The sequence below is a fragment of the Thamnophis elegans genome, chromosome 10, assembly GCF_009769535.1.
Source record: "Thamnophis elegans isolate rThaEle1 chromosome 10, rThaEle1.pri, whole genome shotgun sequence".
In the NCBI taxonomy this organism is placed as follows: Eukaryota; Metazoa; Chordata; class Lepidosauria; order Squamata; family Colubridae; genus Thamnophis; species Thamnophis elegans.
Genome location: NC_045550.1, coordinates 26,864,897 through 26,882,728, shown reverse-complemented (window position 1 = coordinate 26,882,728; position 17,832 = coordinate 26,864,897). Strand labels below are relative to the sequence as shown.

General features: G+C 36.2%; 1 protein-coding gene across 1 annotated transcript in view; it reads right to left on the bottom strand.

Annotated features, from left to right (window-relative positions):
* The window catches only part of LOC116514405, a 160,502-nt gene that overhangs the window by 22,609 nt on the left and 120,061 nt on the right, over positions 1-17,832 (bottom strand). The window contains exon 6 of the mRNA XM_032225984.1: positions 16,088-16,221. Within this exon, the coding sequence (XP_032081875.1) occupies positions 16,088-16,221 (134 nt within the window). The remainder of the gene's footprint in view (positions 1-16,087; positions 16,222-17,832) is intronic.

Here is a 17,832-nt window from a genome sequence, read left to right as displayed (position 1 = left end):
TTTCATTGTTTCCAAGCCACTTTCAAAAATTATGTAGTGTGCATGGTGAAAACAAAACTTTGAGCCAAATAAAAACCAAGTTTTTTATTGTTTGAATTTTTTTTATCTTCACACAATGTTTAAAGAAACAGATAAATCAATAATTCGAGAAGCTATCCTTGATAGATATAAGGTTATATTTTCAATTAAACATTTTATGGAAAAATGCAATAGTGATCTTAACAATTTTCAAGCGCTAGTGTGCCTGGTTTGTCTTAATCAGTGAATATGGTTCAGAGGTGGTATTCAGCAAGTTCTGACCAGTTCTGGAGAAACTGTAGCAGAAATTTTTAGTAGTTCAGAGAACCAGTAAATACCAACGCTGACTTTTTTCTGCCTCCCAAGTCCCAGCTGATCGGGAAAAAATGGGGATTTTGCAGTAACCTTCCCCTCGAGTGGGGAGGGAATGGAGATGTTACAGTATTCTTCCCCTTCCATGGCCACCAAGCCACGCAATGCTACCAAGCACGCCCACAGAACCAATAGTATGTTTTAATCCCACCACTGATATGATTATCAATGGAAGCTGTCCAAAAAAGCATTCTGAAGCCTAATTACTGATCAGGCCTTCATTTCTCAAATTTATCTGGCTTGTTCTCATACCTCAACACACACACAATTTTTCTGGATGCAAAAAAAAGAAAAAGGAATCTGACCACATCAAATATTTCATAAGTTTAACACTGTTTAGGACAGAGAAATTATGAAGAAGAACAGAAAGGAAATGGCATTTAGCACTGGATTTCAGTTCTTTTAGTCTCAGTGCTGAACTCGTAGAAGAAAACAGCAGTTTCATTAGCAAATATGGGAACAAACAAGAAGATATAAAGTCTTTTTTAGTGACTAAGAAGGAGGTTCTTGAGTTCTGAAAGGTTGAAGAATTTATTCAAAGGCTTGAATTCAAATCTTCCATTTACCATCACTGCAGGATTAATTTGAACTTGAAGTATTTATTGAACAATTAATAGTTTTTGCTGATATAGTCCAAATCCTCTTCCTCATTTTTATCCTATACACTTATATATCGTCGTCTGAATTTCTGAATGGAACTAAGATGGCAATAAAAAATATATCATTAATTTTTAAAAAATGAATTTTCCCTATTATAGAAGGCTCATTTCAGCTAACTTTTTTGCTGGTGAAAAAAAAAAGGGGGAGGTCACTTTTCTGTCCAAAGTTCCCACCAGTCATTTTGTCCATATCCTTCTACACATATATGCTCTAAAATAATTAAGAGAATGGGATAATCACCAGTGAAAACAAACATTCCACAGTGCAGTTGTCAATTGTAAATACAGATTCCTGGTGTACTCTAATGATCCATCATTAATCCATTACAGCTAATTGGGTGTTGCTTATATTTCTGCACATATATTCTCAGAGGCCCGATAGTCTCAATTATAAAGCAATCCTGGTTTTAGCAGTTTGACATTTTCTCACAGCAGTTGCAGACAAAGAACCATTTTCTTGTGTAGTTCATCAATTAGGCGCTCCTTAAGAAACCCATCATCTGATGGAGCCAGCCATTGGGACACTTTAAAGCCGACTCGCCAAAGAGGGGGAGCAGCTCTGCATTCAGCAATGTAGGGATACATCCAGAAGTCATTGGCACCTACTCAATTAACCATCTAGCCGCAGTCCATTTTTCTTGCAAAAGGACAGGCAACAGGAATAGGGTGAGCAGGGAGATAGCATGCTGATGAATAACCGGAGACAGGCGCAGATAGACAGCTATGACAGAAGAGATGCCAAACCAGAATCAGACAAGGAGGAGCTGACCTGCTGATCAATCTTGGAAACCCTCATATCCAACTACAGTCCTGCTTCTCAGAAGAATGCCAGAAGAAACATGAGCACCACGTTAATGATGATGAGAAAAAGCAGAATGACAAACACCACCACACGTTGAGTGTCCGGGTTCATATTGCACCGGAGGAATGTGTGAAGAGCACTCCATTGGTGCCTGCTCTGTTTAGATCCCTTCGCCATGCTGACAAGAGCCCTGGCTCTAGAAAAACAGTATTTTAGCAGCTTAGCAGCACTGTCTCTGGAAAGAAAGCCAAGGAAGGGGGGGGTGCAAACAATGGAGTCATTCTGCAGCTTTCAGAAAGCAAAACTTAATCAATTTCCTGCAACCATCATTATTATCAACTTTCAAGCATAATGCATGCACATGCTGGAACGGTGTTCTTCCCTTTTCAAGAAATTCTTATCTTTGTTTTATCTCAGCAAATCATCAGCTTTTCATTTTATCTTCCAGAAAAGAGCTGCCTCATTGCATTAGCTGAGTGAAGCTCCTGTAGCAGGAAGCCTCTGTGTGCTGAAACTCAGCAGTGAGACTGGCTTCCCAAAGAGCTTGTCAGCTATTTGCTAAGCACTGTAGCTAGGATACAGGCAATCCTTAGCAACCAGAGAAAGGATGGGCATGAGGCTTCCAGGAGAGCTGCAGAAATGGATATGACGAATCATCCTCACAATATAGCTACACACACACACACGCACACACACACAAACACACAAACACAATATACATAAATTATGTAGATAGCTGGAAATATATTGCAGCTAAAACAATGAAAACCTTTTGGTACCTTAACATAGAATTAATTAAATTTCTATACCACTTGTCTCACTAATACAGCAACTCCAGACAATTTACAATATAATAAAAAGTTTTTAAATGTTAAAAAAAACAATTAAAATTATAAAAATTGAGTAGAGAAATAAGTAAAAAAAAACACAAATATGATGGGCAGCCTTGAGGTGAGAATCTTCTCTAACCTGTCAGCCACCTCCAACATACGTAGGCTCCTATGGGGCCCCATGCCCAACAGCAGAATTCAAGTTTTTAGGCTCTTCCAGAAAGCCATGGGTATGGGAAGATCTCACCTCCAAAGGGCAAATATTCCAGAAGGCAGGGCCACAGCAGAAAATGCCCTTGCCCTGGATCCTGCAAGTTAAAATTCTTTGACCAATAGGATCTGAAGTAGCTCTTTCCACTGGAATGAATGAGATGGCTGAAGTCCCTCAGGGTGAGATGGTTCCTCTGATACCCTGAACCAATGCCAGAAAGGATATTAAAAGTAACGTCCAATACCATGAATTGTACCTGGAAGCAAACTAGCATCCATTGTCACATATGCTACCTGAAAGGCTTCCAAAACAGTCTACACAGCTGCATTCTGTACCATAATATGGAATTATGGTATGAATACCCATGAATTACACTTCATCCATTGATTACAATTAGATCTATCTAATTAAGTGGATCATAGTCTTCAAGAGTTTAACATTACTAAAAAGAAGATTGTGAAATTTAGAAGATAATTTATGTAAGTAGTCAGGAAATATTTTTTTCTTACAGAAAATATTTCCTTCTTACAAATTTTCTTTAGAAATTGCCTGATGAAGTTCAGAATTTATGCACAATTAAAATATTTTGAGAAATAATTAATCACAATAACATCAAAAACATGGCAGAAGAAAAATGTATTAGTTATGCTAGTTTCAGAGAGAATAAATATACCTGGTCTATCCATTCACAATGATCCTGGCAAGGAACATTTATTTATTTTGGTCAACAAAACCGTTTCTCTCAGGTGACTCTATTCAGTACTACAGAATGATATAGTTTCATCTAGGTAATAATACATAACAAATAATAACACAATATTTGCATCGTTCAGAAAAAACAATAGAGACAGAAGTGCATCAAATTTGAACTGTGATATTTAGCTACTGTTGTATGCTAACACAAGCTTCTGTATATTTTACCTTAGTACTTTCCTGTGTTACTTGCCAACTTGCAAGTAGCATTTGTTTTATTGTAATGTAGTTTGTAATATACTATTCACAGATGAAACAGATCATAATCATGTATATTAAAATTTTACTTACATGTTCCCTCTCACAGTTTACTCTCTTGAACACAGCTGTGAGCACATGTATGTGTTTTCATACTTTTTAAAGAATAAAAAGTAAAATCATGAGTCCAGAATTTAAGAATATTCAATTCAAACATCAGTCTTGCTTTGGAATTATAAGAAAAAGGTTGACATCTTGCCACTACCAATTAAATTGGAGGACTGGTTCCTCCTTTGCCAAAAGCATCCACCAACCCACAAACATTTAGGTACGTTCCTTATTTGTGATTTACAGTACAACATCTTCATAGCATCACCAAGCCACTGTTGAAGTGATTTAAAGCCTTTCCACCTTATTGTGGTTTGGCCATCATGATTTAATAACTCTAGAAGACACTATAAAATGCTGGTGTGGAAAGAATCTTATCTTTCTCTCATATGAAGCATTTAAAAAAATGACACCAACAAATCTTTAACTCTTCTGGAGACCAAGATAAGGCAAAATGTGTTATTCTGTCTATTCAGTTTATAAGAAACTAATCCTTATTTCCTTTAGCCAAGGAATGAAGTATAGTAATGGTTGGCATGTCAATAGTTTGGAAAAGGTCCTTTCTAATATATACTATATTTTTCTACCAGCAAATATTTTTTAAAAGATTTCCCTAATATGACATTATTGTATCTTTTTTTAGAACAATTACAAAGTACAATAGTTGTGTAGGTATGATTAACAATGCATCCAAGTAGAAACAGCAATGATATATGTTTATAATATTTTTCACTTAATTCTTTTTAATTTTTTTGGAGTTTCTACAATTTTGTCCTGCTAACACATGGAAATAGCCCCTCATTTACAAAATGCATGGGTATCAAGTAAAAAAGTATAAGTTATGCCAGTCAAGCAAAATTATCTTCCGTAGGCAATATATACCCAAAGCTTCCAATTATTCCTCATTATCTTTCCTTCTAGGCTTCTTAGTATCTTGATTCTTTTCTGGACACACTCTAGTTCACCAATATTCTTCCTAAAATGCAGTGCGCTAGATGCACATTGTAGAGAGGGAAAATTGCTATCTTACCTGATATTATATTTTTGCTGAAGCAGCATAGAATTGCATTTCTTTTTTAAAAACTGCATCACATTGTATTTTGCATTTGTTCCTGTTGGAATTCAACTCAGCTTATCAAGATAATTATGAATCATACCATTACCTAAAGAAGTTACTAATTTTCTAACCTTGTGTCATCAACAAATTTGCTATTTTTTCCATCTTTAATCCAAGACATTTATTGAACAGTATGGGGCATTAGAACACAACCCAGAACTGAAACATTACACACTTTCAGCTTTTCATGGAGTTATTGGCATATACTTACTTGGTGTAATTGTTTAAACAGTTCTTCTGATTTATGATAAAATATTTCCCAATTTGTTCTACTAGAATCTCATGGGAGTTTTATCAAGTGCTTAAAAAAATCAGTGTACACTATGTCCACAGCATTTTTATAGTTTATTAAACCAATCACTCTGTCAAGAAAAGAATTCAAATTCATTTGGAATGTCTTGTTCTTGAGAAATGGATACTATGCACTGCTTTCACAAACTGACTGTTTAATCTGTCCCAAAAGTTTGCAAAACTAATTAATTGGCAGTTATTCAGGTTGCACAGAAACAATCTTTTCACTTCTACTTTCCTTTGTCATTACATCCATCTCATGATTCTTCAAAGATCAGACAAAGGATTTCCAAGATGACGTCTGCAGGCTTCCTCAAGTTTCTCAAATATAATTACTTTAGTTTTGAAGACAAACTCATTCATGCAAGCTGCAGTAGGTGCTCTAATTGCCACTCCCTCTTTTGACAATTGTTTTGCTTAAATTGATTTAAGCAAAAGTTGTTTTGAAAAAAGTTCCTTTTGGGGAAGAAAAGGCAATGTAGGAATTCAAGAATTATATCTTCTGCCAATCTCCTATTATTATTATACAATTGTATCACAGCGGCCAGTTGTTTCGCCGGATTTGGCATTGGTTACTAGTCGGGCCCCACCCAGGGGCCTAGGACGTCGTAACGTATTTTCGCAATATGCGTGCAGATCCAAGCAGTGCGGCTTTTTGCATTTGACTGATGGTGATTTTGTCAATTTTTAACTGTTTTAAATGTAATTCCAGTGCTTTTGGAATAGCACCCAGTGTGCCAATTACCACTGGAATTACCACTGCTGGTTTGTGCCATAGTCGTTGAATTTCGATTTTTAAGTCCTGGTATCTTGCGATTTTTTCATGTTCCTTCTCGGCGACCCTGCTATCACCTGGTATTGCGATGTCTATGATTGTGACCCTATTTTTCTCAACCAGTGTGATGTCTGGTGTATTATGCGCCAGTATTTTGTCGGTTTGTATACGGAAATCCCACAAGATCTTGACCATCTGATTTTCTGTGACTCTTTCAGGCTGATGTTCCCACCAGTTTGTTGCTGTTTTAATATTATAATTTTTGCACAAATTCCAATGGATCATTTGTGCTACTGAATTGTGCCGCAATTTATAATCAGTCTGCGCGATTTTTTTACAGCAGCTGAGTATGTGATCAATAGTTTCGTCAGCTTCTTTGCAAAGTCTGCATTTGGCATCATCAGAGGATTTTTCGATTTTGGCCTTAATGGCATTTGTGCGGATAGCTTGTTCTTGCGCAGCCAGGATTAGTGACTCTGTTTCTTTCTTTAATGTACCTGTTTTTAACCATAACCAAGTTTGTTCCCTGTCCACTTTATCTTTTATTTTTTCCAGAAATTGACCATGTAGTGCTTTGTTCTGCCAACTCTCCATTCTTGATTTTATCACATCTTTTCTGTATTCTTGTTTTGTCTGTTGGGCCTTCAGTAGATTTTTGTTCTTTACTTCGATTAATAGATGTTCTTGACTTTCTTTTAAATAATCAGCCAGTGCATGTTTTTCTTCTTCAACTGTTTGCTTCACTTGTAATAATCCTCTGCCACCTGATTTTCGTGGCAGGTACAGTCTATCAGTATCACCACGTGGATGTAAACTGTAGTGCATTGTCATTAGTTTCCTGGTTTTTCGATCCAAAAGGTCCAAATCAGCTTGTGTCCAGTTAACTATGCCAGCTGTGTATCTTATAACTGGTATTGCCCAGGTATTTATGGCCTTGATTGTATTTCCACCATTCAATTTAGATTTCAAAATTTTCCTAACTCTGTTGGTGTACTCTCGTCTGACAATAGTTTTTACTTCTCCATGCTTGATGTTATCCAACTGCAGAATGCCTAAGTATTTGTAGGCTTCATTTTCTTTGCATTTAATTAGTTGGCCATTGGGCATTTCAATTCCCTCAGATGCAGTGATTTTGCCCCTTTTTATGGATACAGTGGCGCATTTTTCCATGCCAAACTGCATTGAAATATCGGTGCTGAATACTCGGACTGTATTTGTCAATGATTGGATTTCTATTTCTGACTTTCCATAGAGTTTCAAATCATCCATATATAGTAAATGCGAAATTTTTTCAGCTTTTTTGGCTGTTTGGTAGCCTAATTTCATTTTTTTTAAGATTACTGATAGTGGGATCATTGCGATGATGAAGAGAAGAGGTGAAAGTGAATCACCCTGGAAAATTCCTCACTTGATATTAACCATTCCGTAGCTCTCATTCCCTACTGCCAACTCAGTTCTCCATTGTTTCATTGCCTTTTCAGTAAAGGATGTAATATTTTTGCTAATGCCAGTTGTTTCTAAGCATTTTATGATCCAACTATGTGGCAGTGAGTCAAATGCCTTTTTGTAATCAATCCAGACCATATTCAAGTTCGTTTTTCTGTTCTTACAATTTTCTAATATCATTTTATCAATTAGAAGCTGATCTTTTGTGCCCCTGCTCCTTCTTTTGTTGCCTTTTTGCTCTACTGGCAAGATGTTGTTTGTTTCCAAATAATCCATCATGTTATCTGCAATAATGCCTGTGAGTAATTTGAAGGTTGTTGGTAAGCATGTTATTGGTCTATAGTTTTCAGGTGTTGTTCCTTTAGTTGGATCTTTCTGAATCAAGTATGTTTTTCCAGTTGTCAACCATTCATCAATTTGGCCCTTTTGTAAAATTTCATTCAGTTGCCTGGCCAATATTGCATGTAAACTGGTCAGATATTTGAGCCAGAAACCATGTAATTGGTCCTTTCCAGGTGATGTCCAATTCTTTACCTTTTTTACTCGATTTTTGACCATCTCAGTTGTTATTTCTAATACTTGCATTTGTTTGTTGCCAATGCTTTTCTCAAAGTCATGTATCCACTTTGCTTCCTTGTTGTAGTCCTTTGCATTTTCCCACAATTCTTTCCAGAATTCAACTGTGGCCTGTTTTTCTGGTTTTTCACTTTTGGTGTCACCATTTACATTAAGACTTTGATAAAAACGCCGTTGGTCTGATCGAAATTGCTGATTTTGTTTATATTGGATGATTCGTGCCTCATATCTTTCAATTTTTCTAGCTGTTGCTGTTATCTGCTGTTTTACAATCTCTACAGCTTCATTGATGTTTCTTGTATCCAATCTATATCTCCTGATTAGCCGATCTATGATTTTGTTGTTTTTAAGCCGTTGCTCATGCATGTTCTTTAAGTTACTAGCATCTGCCCTTAATTTTTTTATTTTTTGTTCTAAACGGATTTTCCACTTTGGCTTTGATGCTTTTTCTGTTGTATGACTAGGTACTTTAATTTTAATGCCTAGTTCATTAGTGACTATTACAGCTGCGCTGTACATTAACTGGTTTGTTTCCAAGATGGATCCTGGTTCAATTGTTGAAAACACTGCATTAACCATTTTCATGATAGGGGCCAAAATTTTCTTTGGCACAGTTTTTAGTGATGGTAAACGTTGCCTTTCCTCATTAAGCAGAAAATGCTCCATGATCTTATCCTTCAATTCTTTTTGTTTTTGAGTTAGTTCATCAGTTGGTTCAGTGATAACTGGTTCTAGTGGTGGTGATATTATTTCCTCCCCAAGAGCTTCTTCTGGGAGTTCTACTATAATGTCTTTAGTTGTGTCTTGAATATCAGTTATTTCCGCTTGTGATATTGTTTTTTGGGTTTTGCAATTTGCCTGAATTTCCTCATGTTCAACTTCACTAAACACTTTATTCCGTATAATAAATCGCCTTTGATCTGCTAGTCGTTGTTCACTAACATTTGAATCTGGATATTGTTGTTTCCATAATTCATACATTCGCTTTAAATAGCCTCTTTTTTCTGGCTCTGAGTTGTAGTAACAGGCCATTATGGCACGGTTTTCATCTGCACTATATTTTTGTCGTTTTGTTGGCTGGTCCACTTGTAGCCCACTTGTCGACGGATGTCCAGGGACCCCAACATCCGCCGCGGCCCTTGTTAACCCGCGCGACGACCGATGCAGTATGGAATTCTTATTTGTTTTTTTCACCATATTGTATGGGTTGGCGGGGTTTTTTTTACGGGACCAGATGCCAACCTGATCCCAACCTTCCTCCTTTCTCATCCGGGCTTGGGACTGGCAATGGCGGAGTTTTATTATTATTATTATTATTATTATTATTATTATTATTATTATTATTATTATTATTATTATTATTATCATATCATGTACTCTTAGCAGGACCCCAGCCTTTCCTCTTTTTTTTACTACTGATGCAGGGGAAATCATCATTTTATACTTTTAGCTTTCCTTGAAAGCCTATATTTCCTTTTATGCTTCAAGATTTTTTCCCTTTTCCCTTTATTATAAACTACTTGGTGGTATACATTTTCCTTTTAACTCATAGCTAAGTTAAAAGTTCCCTCTGCAAACACAACAGTTTCCTGTTCTTATTGCCATGTACTTCCAGTATCATTTCTGAGAAGTGGCCAATCCTCCTGTACTCTCATTAATCTGAGATTACCATGGGACCCCACCTAGTATTTCTCAAAGCTTGATGAAATTAAGCTCTGAATTAGTTCTGAAAACTAATGTGCATCCTTAATTTTTTTTTAAATGGACACCTGTTTCTATACATTTTTAAATGCTAAACACATGCCTGTTTATATCGACAAATACAATTTGTGATGCAGAGCTGAAAACCTTCTTTGTCATATGGGGCGTGGTCCATCTTCAAGTAAAATTTGTTTAAGATATACAGGTTTTTGAAAGATATTTCATTGTCAGTAAAAGTAAAACCCACTGACCTTCAGCAACTCTTTCTTTTAGTAAATAATCATAAGATCATGCTACAAGGTTCACACTAGGATGGGTTCACTTTCTGTTTTAATAAAAGGTGAGAAAATTCAGAGAGACTTCCCACCTCTTCATAAAAGGAGTCATTGGTGAGAAATCAATCTTAAATGAGACAGCAAGTGTTACCATGTCAGAAAAGAAATATTTGAAAGTTGACAATGTGATAGAAAGGTCACTGGGTATAAATCAGACTCCAAATAATTACTTTTCTGAAATGTGTTGCATTGTCACTGACATCCAAAAGCAGTGGTGGGATTCAAATAATTTAATAACAGGTTCTGTGGGCATGGCTAGGTGGGCGTGGCTAGCCTCATGGTGCCACAAGGGCCAGATTAATTCTATGGCTTCTGCAGGCCATAGTTTGAGGATCCCTGCTAAGACACCAGCCAAGGCATGTGAGGCCAATAAGGGCGAGGCAGGGTAGGGCCAGCCAGCAATTTAACAACTCGTTCGGCAGAAGTGGTGCCAGTTGAATCCCACTACTGAGTACAGTATGTTAACAGAAAAAGGGGATACAAAACCTTTGGTATTAGAGATCTACCACCCCACCCCTGGCCATTGGCCTCCAAACCTTTCAAGCAGGTTTTTTTTTACTTTAATAGAATAAATATTAGTTTATTATATTAATTTTATTCAAAATTCATATTTGTCCTTTCAATAACAATAATAGGATGGATAATAACCTCAAGTCTATTTAGATTATATTTAAATACCACTCAACCTATACCGTACAGGGGTGAATTTATTTCATTTTAGGCATCTAGACCCATGACAGCTTAAAAAAGAAAGAAAAACCTGAAGAGTTGAAAATTGCAGTAATAAAGATAGAAAAAGTAAGCTGAAATTACATGACATTTGAAATTATTTATGGTGGATTTAAGAGCAAATAGCAAGTTTTGAGATGCTCTTGTTGGCAGGCTGCTGAGAGTGTTCAGTCTCTCATTTAGTTTTGCTCTTCAGGTGGGGAAGAGTAGAATAGAAGTGAAGGGACAACAGACTTTCCAGATTTGTCACACCAAGGTCTAAGGTACAATGCCAATGTTGGTGTGGTGTTGCAAGGGTTAAAAAAATACCACAATAGCAAAGATTGGGATAGTATACTTGAACCATTTCCTAATTTAAAAAAATACAACTATAAAGTTCATTGTACCATGAAAGTAAAAAGATATTCATAATCACTAAAGCCCTGGATTTCATTTTTAGGACATAAAGACACAATTCAATTTAAACATTATTTTATTTACAATATAGGATAAAAATAAAATATGCCATACTGCATTGTAAATAGGCCAATACTTCTTCAGACTCCACTGCAAAGTGCAATCTAAGGTTGGTCGCTGAATCAATTCCATTTTGAATTGAAGGTATTAGTCCATGCCTGATATAACCATGCTCTACATGCAATATACTTTTAGTATATAGCTCTGTGATAGATGGGTTGACTCATTATCTCAACATGGAGAAATTAGCCAGGAAAATGGGAAGAAGATGGACGAAAGCTGAAGTGTCAGGTCAAATGTTTCTCTTTCTTACTTTCATCTTCATATTGAAGATTTTTTTTATAAAATACCAAGACTTGAATGATAAGCTTATCATGTGCTGCTGGTAACTGAGTGGTGAATATAGAAGTAGTTCCAAGGTGAAAATAGACAGTACTCACCTGTTAATTATTTAGATGACCTGTCAAAGTTGTTCTGTGACCATTGGAAGGAAAAGGGATATTTATTGTTTTATTGTGGTTTTAATGTTGTAAACTGCTTTGAGCCTCTGTTAAAATTATTATTCCTTAATAATGCATAATGAGGAGCAAAACAACGCAGTCTATACAATTTTTAAAATATAAAATCATCAGGTCCAATGGTGAAAATCAGACTGCAGAGAAATAAATAAGATTTGTTTACTCTCTCTCTCTCAGCAATACCAGAATTATGTCTTTCATTATCTTTGGAAGAATAAATAAATAAATACGATATCAGATAAATTCTACTGCAGCACTGTAGTCAAGAAATGGAAGGAAGCCAGTATTGAAAATTTTAGACATTTGATATTTCATATTAGTATGGTAGAAACCATTTAATAGGAATAATTCATGAGTACATTAGACAATATACAAGGTATTTAAAAATATGTCATTTTTCTCAAGCTTGGAAACATTTGATTAAGTTTGCTAAAAGTTCAATTGAATTAAGAGACCTTTGTGTCAAAAATGATGAGGATTTTGCAAGCAAAAGAAAAATGATTATTTTGAAGTGAAATGTCACGAATCAACATTTATTTTGGCAATGATATATGATTTCTAAATTAATTGTGTGATGTTTCTGAATACAATGCTTTTATTCTAATCCAGGGCTTTCAAACTCATGTCGTCATGGCAGCATCACATGACATATCAGGATTTCCCCCCCCCTTTGCTAAACCAGGAGGGGGCAGAGCCAGCACGTGATGCATCTAGTCCGCGGGCTGTGAGTTTGACACCCCTGTTCATTGTTAATAGTGTGGTTTTTTATATACTGTATTTTTCAGAGTATAAGACTATCTTTTTTCCTCAAAAAGGAGGCTGAAAATCTGGGCGTGTCTTATACATCGAATACAGTATTTTTTGCCTCCCGAAACCCCGCCCCATGCCATGCATACTCTTATGGATGCTTTTAGAGAGCTCCTGGGGGCTGGGGAGGGCAGAAATGAGCAAAAAATGAACTGTCCCCTCCCCCAGCAGCACTCTGTAAGCCTCCATAAGGCTATGCATGTATTTTTTTTTGACAAAAAACGGGCACATTTTTGTGAAAAACGGGCCATTTTTTGCTTGTTTTTATTCCCCCCATCCCCCAGGAGCACTCTGCAAGCCCCCCCCCCCCCCCCGCAAAGCTATTCATGCTTTGGTGAGGGGCATTTTTGAGAGATTTGCAGAGTGCAAAAACTTTTTTTTTCCGTTTTGGAAAGCTCTTTAACTGATTGATGAGAATTACATTGATCAAGTGCTGTGCCAGCAAAAACGAAGTCCTAGATGCTGCAGATTGTGAGCTATTTCCTTCTACAGCACATAGATAAATACACCTGGAAACATCTCCCTACCTACCTACCTACTCTCTCTCTCTCCGTACCTATCTACTGTATTTCTCTCCCTCTCTCCCTCTCTCTCTATTTCTCTCTCTCTATCCCACTACCTACCAACCTACCTGCTCTCTCTCTTTCCCCCTGTCTACTGTACTTCTCTCTCTCTCTTTCTATTTCTCTCCCTCTACCTACCTACCTACCTACACACTCTCTCGCTACCTACCTACCTACTGTATTTCTCTCTCTATCTCTCTCTATTTCTCTCTCTCTTTCTATCCCTTTATCTACCTACCTACTTATCTAACTACTCTCTCTCTCTCTCTCTCTCTCTCCTTACCTACCTACTGTATTTCTCTCTCTTTCTCTCCCTCTCTATCCCTCTATCTACCTACCTACTTTTTTTATAATTTGCTTCTTCAAAAACTTGCTGTGTCTTATACTCCGGTGCGTCTTATACTCCGAAATATGGTATTATCTATAACAACGCAAATATTATTTTAGTAGCTTAGCTTAATATTTTGATATTATTTATTTGGAGAACCAATATGGTGTAGTGGTTAAAGCATCAGGCTAGAAACCAGAAGACTAAGATCTAGTCCCACCTTAGGCACAAAATTAGCTGGATGACCTTGGGCCAAACTCTCTCATCTGTCATGAGCAAAAAGCCAAAACAAAAAACAAACCCAACTAGAGTCAAAGCTGTCTGTTTGTTTGCCTGTGTGTGTCTATATTTCTTTAACAATTTAGTAGGTTCTCTAGAACATACGTCCTATTTTACTTTATCTTGATTTGTATAATCTTGTACTAAAAATTATTTTACCTATGCAACTCTGTAAGTTTTTTAAAAATTGATATATTATGAGATATATACGTAACCAGACAGCAAATGAGATTCTTCTGTGAAGTCAACATGCTTATTGTCAACCTGGGAGATGTGTTTGTAGAAACTAACCTCATCACTGGACAATCTACATGATTATTAAAAAGCAAAACACATTGATCCTGCTAGTTCTTCAAAGTAATAAACACCCTTCATTAGAAGTAGAGCAGCAGTTAAGGTTTTATTTGTAGAAAATCCTTTGTTACAAACTAATTTTTGATCTTAAAATAACTGCATTTGTCTGAGTGATTATATATAGTTTCACAGCATACTTTCAATACACCAACTGCTCAGCACAGACTAGGTTTTCACAGTACAGCTGCCTTGGTAAGTTTATGCAGAAGGCAAGCACTGTCTTTGTATACCAAAGGTTTTTGAATGAATGGAAGAAAGAAATAATTTCCCATTGTGTCACTTTAAAAAAAAAAAAAAAATTTCCAAGATGCTCAGAAAGACAAAATGATAGGCTACGGGCTATAAATCAATTTCCCAGAACTACTGAAGGCTGTCAATATTTCAAAATGTTCATGAAAAAACAACCACCGTATGCCTGATACAATTGCCTCACAAGAACTAGCAATGCAAAAATTTGATTTCAAAAAGATAGGCCAGAAGGTATGCTGGCCCCACCTACTCAAAGTGACCTGGGAGGCAAAAAAAGGCATTTTCATGAACACCAGGTGCAGAATTGCACCTTACCTTCCTTACTGACAGATCCCTCACTGCTAGGACAATGTCAGAATTCTTTCTTCGATGAATTCTATCAAATAGAATTAGATGGCATGTTTTAGCCACTATTGGAAACCAAGCCAAGGCCTCTGGGTTTTTGGCTTTAGCACAATATATGCATTCAGCCACTGTGTTTTATAAACCATGGATCATGTTAGGACTAAATGTAAACTAGGTCACTATGGCTTGTTCAAAAAAAATTTCACAACTTGCAGGACTCATAAATCTCATATTTACAAATGCTCAGAAAATCAGAGAAATATAGCTTGCGCTCATAAAATCTCTAGGCAATATTACAAGAATTTCTATTTTTCTTTTATATGAAGCAAGAATGACTTAATGCATCAGCTGTGTATAAGATTCCCCGGTCATTTTCTGAATGTACAACTTAGATTCATTCTAAGGGATAGCTAACACCTTAGCACCTTTTTTGAAATAAATCTTGCATCAGAAAATATCAAAGTGTTTAGAACTCTCTACCACACATCTACTGGATTGCATCAAACTCACTATAGACTAGTAAGTTAATTCAAAACAGGCCATTAATTGGAGATGATGATCATGATCATGAAACAATCATTTTAGATCAGAAAAATGCTAAGTTTACCAATTGATTCATATTATCTTAAAAACGGACTTTCCTCCACTCACCAATCCAGAAATAAGGTCATAAGCTGAGACTTTCTTTTCAAACTCCTGCCAGAAAGATGAGTCAGATAGAACACAAAATGTCCTTTTTTGAAAAGTTATCTGTTGCCTACTTTACATGGCAGCAATTTGTCTCCTAGGGGTCTTTCACTCCAACCCTCCGAAAAGTTAAAAACAGATCAAATCAAAAATTGTTCATGTTACTTCTACCAATCATGAGAGACGTTCCTGCAGTTCTTCAGAATATAAGAAAGCTAAATGTGGCCCTTGACTCCTTTGAATTTAACTTGTTGATCTAAATGGATGATACTTCATTATTTAAAGGACTGCTTTATAATTGTTGACATGTGCCCACTTGCAGGTTTAGACATTTATTGCTTTAGCAATGTGGAACGCTTCTCTCCCGGGAAGTGTTTTAAGCATTGTTACTAAGTATTTTATTTTTGAAGTGTTAATGATATGGATGTTTAAATCTGCTTTCAATTTCATAAGGATATTGGTCTATACTTTTAAGCTGCAATTTTAAGTCCTGCCATGAGAAGAGATAAGTGTGTTTTTAGAAAAATGCACTTAACATTAAATGTGTTTTATTTGCCTTAATTACTAAAAGCTGCAGTACCTCATTAATAGCAAGTTGTTCTCCTCCACCACCTGGGTGGCCATAACGATGACTTGAACTTCGGAATTCTTCATATAAATCCTCTTCACTCCCAATGTCATCACTGGTTTTCTCTAATGATCCATCAGCAATTACTAAAATGACAAATACAAACATATACATTTGTTTAAGAATGTTGGCTAAATCAGGATGGAAGTACTGTGATTAATATGTTGAAGTCATGAATATAAAAACTATAAATAATATGTTTTTAAAGTTTAATTAAAAAAACAAAGCTATAATTTTAGGGCTATGAAATGCTTTAGATTTGAAGGAAAAATGTTGCAAAGCATGTGCTCTATCACAGTAGAATCCCAGGAAGAGACACCTTTATCTTCAAGAGTTGTAGAATCCAGCATGTTTCCCTGTCAACAATTTATAAACAGATCTAACAGAAATATTTTACAGAGGTCTGGTGAGGAAAGTGCATCAGCTACTACTCCTTGGAAAAAGGATAAAAATTTGGAATCTATCTACCATAGCATGCATTTTCTCATAATAAATTAATTTCTTCTAAGGGTTCTTCTGCTTCAGCAACATTTCACCCCGATCCCACATATAACAGCTTCAAACCAGACATAATTATACTCCCATCTGCCAATCTCAAAATGCAGAGAATGTACAACATCCTGAACAATCAGTGATAATCTCTTCTCCCTCCCCGCCCCACCAATGATAGAATACAAAGACCTATTTCTGACTGGAAAAATATCCTATTATAAAATAAATTGCAACTGAACTTCTCCTTTGTCTATATTTCAGCATACAGTAAGTGTCGGTGTGCAATCAGGTGATTTGTGAAGAAAAATATTAAGAAGTTGTTATGATTGAAAACTACATGGAGAATGGTCAGTCTCAGCTCAGTGAAACAAAAACATTGACATCCTTTGCTGTCATTTCTCTGTTGAAGTGGTTCCCATACTTGGCAACTTTAAGACTTGTGGACTTCAACTCCCAGAATTCTCCAGCTAGCTCTGCTGGCTGGAGAATTCTGGGAGTTGAAGTCCACAAGTCTTAAAGTTGCCAAGTTTGGAAACCACTGCTCTGTTGCATTAATTATAACTACCTCATCCCCCCCCAAAAAAAAAATTAGTAAAAGTGGAAATTTAAGTTCATAAGTAATTTAAAACCAGGCTTTCCCAAATAATTGTGACCAACACTATACGTTTCTAGGCAGCTGAATGATAGTGGTAGGAGACAACTAAGTTTTAAACCATCTATTGAAGCTACAAATTCAACAGGACGCTAATCTCTTCAGGATAGCTTGAATCTTGGAGCCAAAAGTAGAATGAGACAGAAGCTCCTGCTAATTGGAAAACAGATTGCCTATAAAGTATGTGTAGACACAGAAATGCAAAGAAAAAGATAAACTTTTCTGTTATTTTAATACACAGAATAGAATAAGAAAACAAATCATTTTCTAAAATAATTGACATTGTGAGTGTTATCAGGTGCAGAGAAGATTCCAAAGTGGGGCAAAGCATTAGCACAAAGTACCCAAAGCGGTTGGTCCATTAGCTGGCCTTAAAAGAAGTTGCAATCTACTAAACCCATGGACAGTAACAGTACATGACCTTAAAAGACTGCTTTTTTGAGTATTAAGATGTTACAGCTGAGAAAGAGTGAGAAACAGTTGCTCAGCCCTGCCCTATTATAGATAGACAGGAGACCACACATTTCTCTTCTTTTTCCATTCTTGCCTCAGT